At 43.6% G+C, this 15174-nt stretch overlaps 1 protein-coding gene across 4 annotated transcripts in view; it reads left to right on the top strand.

Moving 5' to 3' along the window:
• LOC135050849 (uncharacterized) overlaps positions 1 to 14708 on the top strand; it is a 135097-nt gene extending 120389 nt beyond the window's left edge. For 3 of the 4 annotated variants that reach the window (XM_063957141.1, XM_063957140.1, XM_063957144.1), the window contains 2 exons: positions 589 to 819; positions 14079 to 14708. In XM_063957141.1, the coding sequence (XP_063813211.1) occupies positions 589 to 819; positions 14079 to 14136 (289 nt within the window). In that variant the 3' untranslated portion in view covers positions 14137 to 14708. The remainder of the gene's footprint in view (positions 1 to 588; positions 820 to 14078) is intronic. The other variant, XM_063957142.1, reaches the window with a different exon arrangement.
• The last annotated feature ends 466 nt before the right edge of the window (positions 14709 to 15174 follow it).

Here is a 15174-nt window from a genome sequence, read left to right as displayed (position 1 = left end):
CCCTTCCTGAGCGACGTCGTTTACTATATCGACTAGTGTGTACGCTGTAAATGACGAGCGATGCACTGCCATGTGGGTTGTTACCCTCAGTCTCGACTGTGCATGCTGCTAAATTTTGGACTCATCGTCCAAAGCTGCATGCTCCGGCCGGCTGCGGCATGACATCACTGTGTGATATCGGCCATCCCGGGAGGGGGACACACTAGGCGATGTCGCTCACCGAGCACATCACCTAGTGTGTACCCACCTATAGAGATAAAACATACATAAAAGCAGTAAACACAATACCATGTTCATGGATACAGAGCAGAATTATAAGTGCATGGATGCATTTAGCAAAACAAATCACAAAACATACAGAAACAATTCAGCTTAATGCATGACATGGACATCCACGGTGGTTTGCAAAAGTATTCAACCCCCTAAACAGTTTACAGATTTGTCTGTAATATAAATGACACTTACACAGAACATCATTTTTATTGTGATCAGTAGAGTCTTAAGGTACATTTTCAAACTCGTAATTCACTATTTGCTTGCTGTTACATTTTAATATATCCATATTCTATTTTCTTTTAATGTTTCTAGACCACATTTAGATGTGTTACCACGGCGTCCATTTGCTCCTAAGAGTGTTGCTGATTTAAAACTTGGCAATTTTGTGAAATTCTCACGCCCAGGTGGTAAAATAAGCAAAGGCACAGTCCAGTACAAGGGTCACCTGCCAGGGAGGGAGGAGCTGTACCTGGGAGTTGAGTTGGAAGGAGGAGAGCTTGGCAAACATGATGGCATTTTCCAGGGAGTGCGATATTTTCTGTGGTAAGAGAAGTCATTTGGCATCTGTGTTCATATATTTTTAATTTTCCCTACAAAAAAAGTAAATTGTAGCAATGTGGTTGGGTATGATATGTTGACAGTCATAATGTTGACATTCATCATATAGAAAATGATGAAATGTCGATATGTTAGAATGTTGTCCCTTGTAGCCCAGTGATCATTTACCTGCTCCTGGCGGTTGTAGTGTGTCCAACAGCGGTTTCCGGGTCCTGGCAGTCATGTGACTGTGACTTCTGGGTCAGGCCCCCAATCCTCCAGCATTCCAGAATGTCTTCCTCTCGTATCACTAAACCCTAGAATTCACCCTCCCTCTAGTGCCTAACCTCACCCTCCCCGCACCCTAACTTCTCCCTTCACCCTAGCCCTGACAGTCTACTGTATTACAAATTATGTAATACAGTCTCAATGTAGAGTAACAAATCATTCCAAGTGAAAAGAAATATCCAGCTTTCAAGTTAAAGAATTAAGTTAAAGCAACAATTGAATGATACATGGCCAGGGCTTAAAGTGGTTCTTGAGAGGTGGTGGAACTCATCTCCACCACCCCCCTCCTCCGTCTCCCCTTCCCCAACATTAGACGGAGATACAGTACTCTGAGATGGTGCTTTGCCACCAACAAAACCGCAACAAGGTGTGCAGAGCAAAACATGTTGAAAGCTTTTCTCTAAAATTATGGCTTCATAGTTAAATTGGTACTGAAATACTCATTGGAAACACAAATAAGGAGAATGCAAGAGCAAGGTGAAACTTCCCATGACTGGGATGAATACATGTGTACACACACACACTGGGGTAAATTTACTAAGATTCGTATTTTCCCGTTTGAGGTCAAAGTTCAATCACGAATGACATCGCAAGTGTAAATTTGCAACTTTTTGAATTTATTACGGCTAATTTACTAAGCTGTCGTATTCTGCATTTTCCGTTTTACCGATGTCGATGTCATTCGGTTTTTTTGGCAGTGTTTTACGTGAGTGACTTGTAAAACACTGCCAACTTTAATACAATGAATCTCGGCCGGATCTGAGAGATCCGTGCTGGGCTTCATTGTGCACCTTGTAAAAAAAAAAAAAAAATGTTTAAACTTAAAAAAAAAATAGCGTGGGGTCCCCCCTCCTAAGCCAAACCAGCATCGGGCTCTTTGAGCCGGTCCTGGTTGCAAAAATATGGGGAAAAAATTGACAGGGGTTCCCCCATATTTAAGCAACCAGCACCGGGCTCTGCACCTGGTCCTGGTTCCAAAAATACGGGGGACAAAAAGCGTAGGGGTTCCCCGTATTTTTGAAACCAGCACCGGGCTCCACTAGCTGGACAGATAATGCCACAGCCGGGGGTCACTTTTACACAGCGCCCTGCGGCCGTGGCATTAAATATCCAACTAGTCACCCCTGGCCGGGGTACCCTGGAGGAGTGGGAACCCCTTAAATCAAGGGGTCCCCCCCTCCAGCCACCCAAGGGCCAGGGGTGAAGCCCGAGGCTGTCCCCCCCATCCAAGGGCTGCGGATGGGGGGCTGATAGCCTTTGTTGAAAGTGTTGAATATTGTTTTTAGTAGCAGTACTACAAGTCCCAGCAAGCCTACCCCGCAAGCTGGTACTTGGAGAACCACAAGTACCAGCATGCGGCGGAAAACCAGGCCCGCTGGTACCTGTAGTACTACTACTAAAAAAATACCCCAATAAAGACATAAGACACACACCTTGAAAGTATAACTTTAATACATACATCCACACCACCATATACACATACTTACCTTATGTTCACACGAGGGTCGGTCCTCTTCTCCATGTAGAATCCATGGTGTACCTGTTGAAAAAATTATACTCACAAAATCCAGGGTAGAAGGCTCTTCTGCTTGTAATCCATTTGTAATCCACGTACTTGTCAAAATAAAAAAACGGACACCCGACCTCGAACTGAAAGGGGCCCCATGTTTTCACATGGGACCCCTTTCCCCGAATGCCAGAAACCCCCTCTGACTTATGTCTAAGAGGGTTTCTTCAGCCAATCAGGGAGCGCCACGTTGTGGCACCCTCCTGATCGGCTGTGTGCTCCTGTACTGTCTGACAGGCGGCACACGGCAGTGTTACAATGTAGCGCCTATGCGCTCCATTGTAACCAATGGTGGGAACTTTGTGGTCAGCGGTTGACCGAAAGTAACCTCACCGCTGACCACAAAGTTCCCACCATTGGTTACAATGGAGCGCATAGGCGCTACATTGTAACACTGCCGTGTGCCGCCTGTCAGACAGTACAGGAGCACACAGCCGATCAGGAGGGTGCCACAACGTGGCGCTCCCTGATTGGCTGAAGAAACCATCTTAGACATAAGTCAGAGAGGGTTTCTGGCATTCGGGGAAAGGGGTCCCATGTGAAAACATGGGGCCCCTTTCAGTTCGAGGTCGGGTGTCCGTTTTTTTATTTTGACAAGTACGTGGATTACAAATGGATTACAAGCAGAAGAGCCTTCTACCCTGGATTTTGTGAGTATAATTTTTTCAACAGGTACACCATGGATTCTACATGGAGAAGAGGACCGACCCTCGTGTGAACATAAGGTAAGTATGTGTATATGGTGGTGTGGATGTATGTATTAAAGTTATACTTTCAAGGTGTGTGTCTTATGTCTTTATTGGGGTATTTTTTTAGTAGTAGTACTACAGGTACCAGCGGGCCCGGTTTTCCGCCGCATGCTGGTACTTGTGGTTCTCCAAGTACCAGCTTGCGGGGTAGGCTTGCTGGGACTTGTAGTACTGCTACTAAAAACAATATTCAACACTTTCAACAAAGGCTATCAGCCCCCCATCCGCAGCCCTTGGATGGGGGGGGACAGCCTCGGGCTTCACCCCTGGCCCTTGGGTGGCTGGAGGGGGGGGGACCCCTTGATTTAAGGGGTTCCCACTCCTCCAGGGTACCCCGGCCAGGGGTGACTAGTTGGATATTTAATGCCACGGCCGCAGGGCGCTGTATAAAAGTGACCCCCGGCTGTGGCATTATCTGTCCAGCTAGTGGAGCCCGGTGCTGGTTTCAAAAATACGGGGGACCCCTACGCTTTTTGTCCCCCGTATTTTTGGAACCAGGACCAGGCGCAGAGCCCGGTGCTGGTTGCTTAAATATGGGGGAACCCCTGTCAATTTTTTCCCCATATTTTTGCAACCAGGACCGGCTCAAAGAGCCCGAGGCTGGTTTGACTTAGGAGGGGGGACCCCACGCATTTTTTTTTAACAAATTCAAACATTTCCCACCCCTTCCCACTGAAAAACATGCACGGATCTCATGGATCCGTGCCTGCCTATCCAATCACGGTAAAAAAAAGCAGGTCTATTTTTTTTTAGCACTTTTTCACGAATTGTATTTCAGCACGGCAGTGTTTGGCTATTGTCGGCAGTGTTTGTGATTTGCACTTTTTAGTAAATTCCCGATTTCTACCAAATTGCAGGCGTATTTGACCGATGGTGTATTGATTCGTGATTTTTTCCTAGGACTTCCAAAATATTACGAATGCCCTCATCACTGCCGTGATTTTTGCTTAGTAAATTACCGAGATGACACTTTGAAGAAAAAACGGCATCTCGGTCAAATCGGGAGCTTAGTAAATATACCCCACTGTTGTATATAGGAAAATGTAAAGTTAAAGGCTGGGCGCTGCTGAGGCCCCCTTAAACTTTAGGGGGTATGATGGTGTGAAACACATTCTATGTGCTTTTTAAAAATATATTTATTAGCTTCCGGGGTCGGTCTCATGCTGTGAGGACGCTCCACAGTAGAGCTCCGGTGAATCCCGACTCCGGCACCGCTATACCGACTGGACAGTCAGTCTCCAAGAGCATCTAGCCTCCCCAAGCCCCAGCGGACCCGTCCCGCGAACTCCCGCCGGTTTCTGACACCTCTGGCGAGCCGCCCTCCGGCCACGATAATCACCCGCCTCACGGCGCACAGCGGCGGGGCCCGCCTCGGAGCGTACAGAGTCACAGGCCGAACGCCACGGTCTGTAGCGCTCCCGGCTCCTGCTCCTACATAAAATACCGCCGGCAGATCTCCTCACAGACGGTCTCAACTTCCAGCCGCCCCACGAACAGGTTTGGTAACTATAGCAACCGCGGCTCGGTGTTTATTCTTATACCGCCTCTCCTCGCTGCTGCTGTGCTCTTCCTGTTCTTCCTGCCTGATAACCTGCTGCAGAAGCTGCACACCAAGCGACACATCTTACATAGTCTGTCCACATCATCCCAGAGTCCTCTCGGCTGCTCGTCCTTATAAGCCCTCAGCACACCCCAGTAGATGAAATAAGGCATGATCTGCATTGCAAAGCACCATCTCTCAATCTAACTGACAATTCTTCCTAGGATTTCACCACAATAACACTCATTGCAAGCTCAGTACTTGCGGCTCCCTGACGCCTCACTTTATTATACAAGAACAATACTTTTTTCATACGACACCCAGCCTGTTCTTACATTGCCGACGGAGAGATTTATTATCCGACCCCTTCTCACCCCCATTTGTCAATGGACCGTTTCCTTTCCCCCAACCCTGTAGCCTCGGCAAATCCTTCCTCTCTCCCAGTTAGACAAGAGAAAAGGAGAGCTAACTCTACCATGGCTCCTGGCATTACCACCCCCCCTTCATCTCCAGCCCCCAAGAAACTAATTGCATCTCAATCCCCCTCACGTAATACTCCTAATAGCCGATCTCCTGACTCACCTATCACATATGCAGACCTTACTGAAGCCATAACCCAAGCTATCTCTCCATTGTTATCGAAAGCAGTCTCCGATATTTCACTCCAACTGCAACAACTCTCGCATAAAGTCTCTGTTAACGAAAACAGAATTGGGGGTCTATGTCATGATATGGCTGATGTTCAGGGTTGTGTCAAACGTCTTGAAAAAGAGAACTACCAGCTGTGGATGAAGCTAGACGACGCAGAAAACAGGTCCAGACGGAATAATATTAGGCTGGTAGGCCTTCCAGAATCGGTAAAAGGAGATGAACTATCTCACTTTGTACAGACAACACTCCCAACACTTCTCGGTATTACCGAATCGTGCAAAGATTTAGTGATCGAACGCGTACATCGTGTTGGTCCTCCGCCTCGATCCGCTGAAGGCCGCCCCAGAGTTACCCTTTTCAGATGCCTCAACTATCTTCACAAAGTTGCCATATGGACTGCGTCTAGAAAAATTCGGTCCTTACAATGGGAGAACAACCGCCTTCTCATATTCCAAGACTTTTCTGCCGAATTATCAAGAGCAAGAAAGGCCTTTAACCCAATCTGTTCTAGATTGGTATCCGCCAAACGTAAATTCTCCTTACTTTATCCAGCGAAACTTCGGATATACGATGGAGACAAACACCTTGATTTCTCCACTCCAGAAGACGCAACTTCTTACCTTCAAGAAGGATCTACAGATGACCATGACGACATTGCTGACGCCGCCTCATCCCCTAATACTTGATCTTAAGGTTCACATCATATTGTTGTAATATTAAGGGCTACTCCCTCTGTTCGTTCTTATCTAATTAACTTCACCTAAAGCAGTTTTATTGTTCTTTAAGTCTTATGATAATTGTCAGCCTGTTGGTCAATGCCTTGCATGACGTTAGACCCATTATATCCTATTGTAAATCATCTCAACGAGCAACCGCCACTAACTTTGATCCTCGTTTTCAGACCATCTTATATTCTGCTAATGATTATCACAACATATATGCTTACTGTTATCTATTATTTAGTATTTAGTACTAGTATGTTTCTTAATATATCCTCTGCCTACCGTTTCATTTCTTAGAATAGCTCTACTATTCTATTTAGAATAACTTTCCCCAGATGCCGTAGTCGGGAAATCATCTGGAGCGCTGATCCGGAATAATAGTTATGTTTGGAATAATCTCAGTTATTATTTTGAATTTTTGGCCCGGAAGTTTGTTTGCTTGCCAAACGCTAACCAAATCTTCTTGTATGTTTTTGTATATCTCCCATGCCCCCCCCCCCCCCCTATCCCCAAGCCCTACTCCCTTCTTCGAATCCAATCACTTAACATATGGTTGATCTTTGCATTCTTTTTCCTCTCCTGGTTATTTAAATGTCTAACCTAAAGATTGGCACTCTGAATGTTGGTGGAATTAATTCCCCGTCTAAACGTCGCAAGATCCTCATGTATCTATCCAAAATGAATATCAACGTAGCATTTCTGCAAGAATCTCATTTATCTCTCCAGGAATCCATGAAATTGCAGATGTCACACTGGTCTCTATTAGCAGCGGCCCCATACAACTCTAAATCTAGAGGGGTTGTCCTTTTAGCAAAACGTAACCTTAATATCACTCTACTATCCTCTGACATTGACCCCAATGGCCGCTATTTGATAGTCAGTCTCTCTATTGAGTCATATGTTCTGGTCCTTTGCAATATTTACGCCCCCACTACATACAAAAAATCCTTTTTTCAGTTGTTAATAGCCAAATTAACCCCATTTTCTAATGATAATCTCATTGTATGTGGAGATTTCAACTTAGTGTCTTCTAATTATTTAGACCGCTCCAACACCTCTAGAAACCCTCAACGCCTCCCTAAACTTGGTATCCCTACCTTTTCCGAAGCCTTACAGCTAATCGATATATGGCGTGCACTAAACCCCATAGAAAGCGAGTTTTCCTGCCATTCCTCTGCCCATGATACATTTTCTAGAATTGATTATGCGTTTATTACCCAAAAGCTTTTTCCCTCAGTCACGGACTCTAATATCGAACCCATTATTATTTCTGACCACGCCTTGATATGGTTTTCTCTCAGTTTACATCCCTTTCAGACTTTATCCCCCCATTGGAAATTCCCCTCTCACCTTTCTAACTCTAAAAAATTTTGTGATTCACTACAGGCATCCTGGGATACCTTCTACTTCTCAAATGAACAACACTCAGAATTAGATCCCTCTTTATTTTGGCAAACAGCCAAATCGGTCCTTCGGGCAATATTATTTCATACTCCTCTGCCTTAAAGAAAAACTATACCAAATCTTACCTAGAAATACAACGTGCACTTTCCACTGCCTTCCAAATGTTCAAATCCCACCCCTCCCCGTCTAATAAATCCTCATATTTAACATTAAAACTCCAGTTTAATGCGTTTCTCTCCCAGATGGGTGATAAATATAAATTTAAAGTCGATTACCGGTTCCACAAATTTGGAAATAAAACAGGGAAGCTTCTCACAAACATGTTGAAAGGTACCTCCCCTCCCATGTTAGTACATCCACTAAAGCTCCCTGATGGGTCCTTAACTAACGACCCTCAGTCCATCACCTCTCTCATGAAATCATTTTATGAAGCATTATATTCTGATCCATCTCCCCTCACTGATGAGCTCCCCCAACCTTGGTCTTTTCCCCTTTTACCCCAGATCCCGTCTACATTTCTTGCTTCCCTAGATGAACCCATCACAATAGAAGAAGTTCGCTCAGCTATTACTCACTTGAAACCTAATAAAGCTCCAGGCCCAGACGGCTTTTCTAATGAGTTTTATAAACTCTTGATTGATAAAATTGATAGACACCTTCTGGGATTGTTCAACTCAATAATTAGCTCAAAATCCATTCCTCTATATTTTAATAGTGCCACAATCAAAGTTCTCTTGAAGCCAGGTCGAGACCCTTCCCTCCCAAGTTCCTACCGCCCAATTTCACTATTAAATTCTGACTATAAAATTTTTACTAAAATCTTAGCCGACCGTCTAAAATTCTCTCTCCCTCACATAATACATCCAGACCAAACCGGGTTTATATGGGGCCGTCACTCTGTGACCAATGTTCGCAAAGTGCTTTCTATAATCCAACATTTAAAACTCCATCCTGCCTTATCAGATAATATCGTTTTAGCCTTAGATGCAGAAAAGGCGTTTGACCTCTTGGAATGGCCACACCTTTTCAGATCCATGAGACTTTTTGGTTTTCCCGCATCCTTCATATCGGTTATCCAATCCCTTTACTCCGCTCCGTCCTCACAGCTCTATTGCAATGGTCACTTATCTACTCCTTTCGCAATCTCTCGAGGTACTCGTCAGGGATGCCCTCTTTCTCCACTACTCTTCGCCATTGCTATTGAACCATTGGCAATCTCTATTAGAAATTCTCCTAACATTCACGGGATCCAAGTCGGTAATATTCCACTAAAACTTGCTTTATATGCGGATGACCTATTACTTTTTCTATCTAACCCCTCTTCCTCTTTACCTAATCTGTTTTCACTGATAAATAATTTTGGCGCTCAGGCAGGATTCAAAATAAATATGTCTAAATCTGAAATCCTACGTCTTGAAGGCCCCAATACTTTCACTCTCCATCCCACATCCCCTCCTCTCTCTCCTATGCTCAAAACGGTAATTAAATACTTAGGCTTACATATTCCCTCTGATCTCTCCTCTTTATATAAACTGAACTTTACTCCATCTCTCATCAAAATCTCCTCACTATATGATTCATGGCTTAATCTCCCATTATCTATCATTGGAAGAATAGCGGTAGTTAAAAGTATAATTTTTCCCAAGATATTTTACTTACTACAAATGCTTCCTATTAGCCTTTCTATATCTGACTTGAAACGCTTTGACCAAATTACCTCTCGATTTATATGGCAAAATAAACGCCCTCGAATTGCTTTCCAAAAGCTTCAGTCGCACAAATCTCATGGAGGCATGTCTCTTCCAAACCTAAAATTATATACTTTAGCGATTCATTTCAGATATATTTCAGATTGGCTTCTTTCTAAATCCACTTATACTTCAACTTTTCTAGATACTGCTCTCTTCAGTCCATATTCTCCAAGCGCCCTTCTTCACTCTAAAAAATCTGACATTCCTTCTAATATTTTGCACCATGTTATGTTTCATGACACCTATTCCACTTGGATTACCATCAATAAAAAATTAACAAGACATGCAACTTCTTCTCCTTATAATACACTCTGGGGTAATCCTTCATTTCATCCCTTGTTATCCAACCCAATTTTCCACACTTGGAAAGATAAAGGCCTTTCTCTTACCTCCCAGGTTTTCGACCCAGGAGGACAGATAATACCTTTCTCTACTCTTCAAATGCTGTTTTCTTTACATACCTCTAACTTTTACATGTACTTACAGTCACGACATTTCGTCTATTCTCTGGATCCCAAAACTAGATATCAGAACTCTCTCGATCCTATTAATTCCCTGCTACGTCTATTACATTCTTCCCCCTACCGCGTAAAATATATCTATACCCTATTATTACCGACCTCCAACACTAAACCTTGGCAATCACTAGCACTAACATGGCAAAATGATATCCCAGACATTGATTCCCCCCTGATTCTTTTCGCACATAGCTCTAAAACCATGAAGTTTCTGAAATCCTCTTACCTTCAAGAAGTTCACTGGAGAACGTTACATAGAGCCTATATTTCCCCTGCTCAAAGAAGTCATATGATCCCAAACACCTCAGGCTCCTGTTTTAAATGTCATAGCTCTCACGCTAATTTTTTCCACTGCTTCTGGGAATGCGGGAAAATAAAACGCTTCTGGAATAAATTAATTGTCTACCTAAACTCTTTATTCACTACACATATTTTCCCTGACCCATTGGCATGTTTGTGTGCAAACTTTAAAAACTGGCTCCCCAACAGTAATATTTCTCCCTATATTCCGTTGTTGGCCACCATTGTGACACTTGCAAAGAAAATCATTCTCACCCACTGGATCTCTACATCATCTCCCTCCCTACAAGAATTGAAGTTAAAACTCTTACAATTGCTTTATTTTGATAGGAATAGTACTTTCCCTGATATGGATAAGCATGTTGATCGATTCTATTCCAAATGGTCCCCTTTCATACTTTCTTTAGACCCGTCTACCCAAGACAGAATTATGAAAGTATACGAAAATACTGACTGGCACCATTTGCGTACCATTGAAAACTCCTAATTCCACTACACAATGATCTACAAACAAAACTGTTTAGGTGACTACAAACCATTTCGATCCACTCCTGAAGATAAAGATTGGACCCTCCCTCCCCTCCCTCTCCCCTCCTACTTCCGCCTCCCTTTTATTCATTTATTTCTCATATTTTTTTTATTTCTCTTTCTTCTTCTCTCTTCATTATTAATCTCTAGTTAAAAACATCGTCTCAGTTTTATGTGGATAATTATAACTGAATCCTCATTTTGCAATCCATTTTACTCTATATTCAACACTGTTTGTTCTTAAATTAATGTACAATAATTGGAATAGTTCTTCATGTTAAGAGACTAAGTTCTCTTGGATTCCTGCTCTGTACATAACTGACGATGTATCCTCTGTTTGTATACTTGTTTCTCTTTGTACAACAACCAAAATAAAAATTGTATCCTAAAAAAAAAAAATATATATATATTTATTGTTCTATGCTATCAGTGTCACTCTCAGTTAATTTTTTTCTGCCACCCCTCTGAATTTTTTTTCATGGGGTTCCCAAGTCTTTGTCACTTGGGTGCCCCATGTTTTGTATTTTTTTTTTTTTTTTTTGCATGCCTATTTATTCCCTGTGCTTTAGTCTTTTCTTACTGATAAGGTGGTTGCTTTGCAACGGGGACCTCTGAAAAAATTGAGCCTCACTAGGCAGCCAGTTTCTTGAGCCGGTATTCAGTATGCGTATAGGAAATCATGTGTTATGGAAGCCACCTGTTTGTGTAAGAATAATATGTTATCTTCATACAACAGAGTTTAAACCAGATAATACATAACAATAGCAGTTTTGGGTCAGGGTAAAATGTGAAATTCCCTGATTAAACATACTGGACACACCATGCTCCAATGTCTCTCCAGCGTCATTCCCTTGCATCATCCCTCCCTGCATCTTTACAGCTCCACTTTATGTCTCACAAGCTTTATCCCCCATGTCACTCCAACACCATCCACTGTCTCTTCAGTGCAGTCTTCCTTCCACCAGTGTCATCTCCTTTTGCGTCTCTCCAACACCCCATGCCTCTCCAGCCTCATCCACCCTTTAACCCCTGTAAGTAAAGTCATACTTGGATCTCATTACATATCAAAGTATAATGATTTGTGTACTGTGAGCTATGCTCTGTAACACCTGCTAACTATGGGGGTGATTCCGACCTGATCGCTAGCAGGCTACTTTTAGCACTGCTGTGATCAGGTAGTCACTCCCTACGCGGGAGGGGGGATTCGCTGTGCAGGGCTGCGAACTGCTGTGCAGAGAGTTGCACAAATAAAAGTTTGTGCAGTTTCTGCACAGCTCAGGATTTACTCACCCGCTGCGATGATCTTGTCCGGAGCTGACGTCAGGATCCCTCCCTGGAGATGGCAGGACACGCCTGCGTTCACCCGGACATGCCTTGAAAACGGTGAGTAGACACCCCCGGCCGGCCTCTTCCTGTCAATCTTCTAGCGCTCTCTGCTGCAAACGATTTCTTTGTCCATATCGTCGCTGAGCGGCGACGGCCGTCGCCGGGCAGTGACGCGCCTGCGCATTGCCACCTGCGCGCACGCGCAGTTCTGACCCGTTTGCACTGCTGCGAAAAAAATTGCAGCATGCGAATGGGTCAGAATGACCCCCTATGATCTGTGTGTACTGTGGGCCGTGCTCTGTAACTCCTGCTAACTATGATCTACTGTATGTGTACTGTGGGCTGTGCTTTGTAACACCTGCTAACTATGGGCCTACTTCAGACCTGATTGCTAGGCTGCGTTTTTGTAGCGGGCAATCAGATCTAAACTGCGCATGCATATGCACTGCAATGCACAGGCGCGACGCACGGGTACAAAGCGGATCGCCAGTCAGGGATAGGTTTGTGCGAATGATCCATTCGCATGGGCGTTCGCAAGGAAATTGACAGGAAGAACTGTCAAACTGCAACAAACTTTTTTGTGCTGTCGGCTGCAAAAGCGTTCGCACACTTGCAAAACGAAAAATACACTCCCCCATAGTCGGCAACTATCTGATCGCAGCACAGAAAAAAGTTGCTAGCGAGCGATCAACTCGAAATGGTATCCGGACTCCAGGTCGACAACAAAAAAGTCGACACACATTATGTCGACGCCAATTGGTCGACACACCTTATGTCGACATGGACAAAATGTCGACATGAACAAGGTCGCCATGAAAAAAAGGTCGACATGAGTTTTTCACAATTTTTTTTCTTTTTTGGAACCATTTCATACTTAACGATCCACGTGGATTACGATTGGAGTGGTAATCTGTGCCGAGCGAAGCGAAGGCACCATGCCCGAAGCATGGCGAGCGAAGCGAGCCATGCGAGGGGACGCGGTGCACTAATTGGGGTTCCCCGTCACTCTACGAAGAAAACGACACCAAAAAAACATAAAAAATTCATGTCGACCTTTTTCCATGTCGACCTTGTTCCTGTCGACCTTTTGTCCATGTCGACCTAAGGTGTGTCGACCAATTGGTGTCGACCTAAGGTGTGTTGACCTTTTTGTTGTCGACCTGGAGTCCCAGACCCACTCGGAATGACCCCCTATGATCTGTGTACTGTGGGCTATGCTCTATTACACCTGCTAACTATGGCCCTCATTCCGAGTTGTTCGCTCGCAAGCTGCTTTTAGCAGCATTGCACACGCTAAGCCGCCGCCTACTGGGAGTGAATCTTAGCTTACCAAAATTGCGAACTAAAGATTCGCAATATTGCGAAAAGATTTATCTGTGCAGTTTCTGAGTAGCTCGAGACTTACTCTTCCAGTACGATCAGTTCAGTGCTTGTCGTTCCTGGTTTGACATCACAAACACACCCAGCGTTCGCCCAGACACTCCCCCGTTTCTCCAGCCACTCCCGCGTTTTTCCCAGAAACGGTAGCGTTTTTTCACACACTCCCATAAAATGGCCAGTTCCCGCCCAGAAACACCCATTTCCTGTCAATCACACTCCGATCACCAGAACGAAGAAAAAACCTTGTAATGCCGTGAGTAAAATACCAAACTTCTTAGCAAATTTACTTGGCGCAGTCGCAGTGCGAACATTGCGCATGCGCAGTTAGCGGAAAATCGCACCGATGCGAAGAAAATTACTGAGCGAACAACTCGGAATGAGGGCCTATGATCTGTGTACTGTGGGCTGTGCTCTGTAACACCTGCTAACTGTGATCTGTGTGTACTGTGAGATATGCTCTGTAACCTGGCTAATTATGATCTGTGTACTGTGAGCTATACTCTGTTACTCCACTAACTATGTTTTCATTCTTTTCTATCAGCAAACCCAACAAAGGAGTATTTGTCAACTTCAGAAAAATTATCATGGCTTGGACTTAAATGCTGATTACAATTAGTGTTCTACACTCAGCTAAATGGATCATATTCATTAGATTATTATTAATCTCTGATCACTATAGGTAGTCTATATAGTCTATACAATATTTATTTGTGAATGTGAAAAGTGTACTTATTTTGATAAAATGGCAAATGTGCTAATCTCTGTATTGTGTTTCTTTATATTGAATTCTCCATTTGCATTCATCATTTTATGGTTGTATCCATTAAATACTTATTATTATTATTATTATTATTATTATTATTATTATTTTTCTTTCTTTATATGGCGCCACAAGGGTTCCGCAGCACCCAATTACAGAGTACATAAACAAATAATCAAAACAGGAAAACAGCAATTTACAGTTGAAGACAATATATGACAATACAGGGTAATTAAACATAGCTACATCAGCAGATGACACTGGAATAAGTGCATATATATTGGCAAGCTGCTCAATCAGATTGTGATGTCACTCAGGTGCTAAAAGGGAGGGGTAATTCTTTTTTTAAACACTTTATTTATTTACACCATGAAAGACTGAAAAATCTACGGTACATATTACAGAATCAATTGCAGAATAAAGCATGAATGACAGTCTACATGGTGTTGCTTTTTTTTTCAAATAGTTTCGTGCTTATTGAAACAGGAAAACAAGAATTTCTCCCGGTACGGGGAGGATATACATGGAAAAGCAGGAACATCGGGGAATAATGAAAGAGGGGGAGGGGGGTATGGGGGGGAAACAAAAAAAAAGAAAAAAAAAAAAAAAAAGGGAGAGAAGAGGGATAGCAGGACCGTTCCATGTCACATTAGGAGCAAAATATCTGATATATTCATGGAGAGTGTATACACTAAACACAATATAGGTGTACCTGCAGGTTATGTGTCATTACATATCCAATAGAGACCTGGAAGGGCAAAACGGCGCCCGGAGGGAGGGCCCAGGCATAGCCTGGTCAGCGTCCTGGTAAGCGGGTCAGAAGAATGGGCCAGACCTCATGGTGGGGGAGACGTCGCGACTAACCAGGGACCCCAAA

Source organism: Pseudophryne corroboree, chromosome 2, assembly GCF_028390025.1.
Source record: "Pseudophryne corroboree isolate aPseCor3 chromosome 2, aPseCor3.hap2, whole genome shotgun sequence".
NCBI lineage: Eukaryota > Metazoa > Chordata > Amphibia > Anura > Myobatrachidae > Pseudophryne > Pseudophryne corroboree.
The sequence above is the reverse complement of the archived record's forward strand: the minus strand, read 5'-3'. Positions and strand labels throughout refer to the sequence as shown.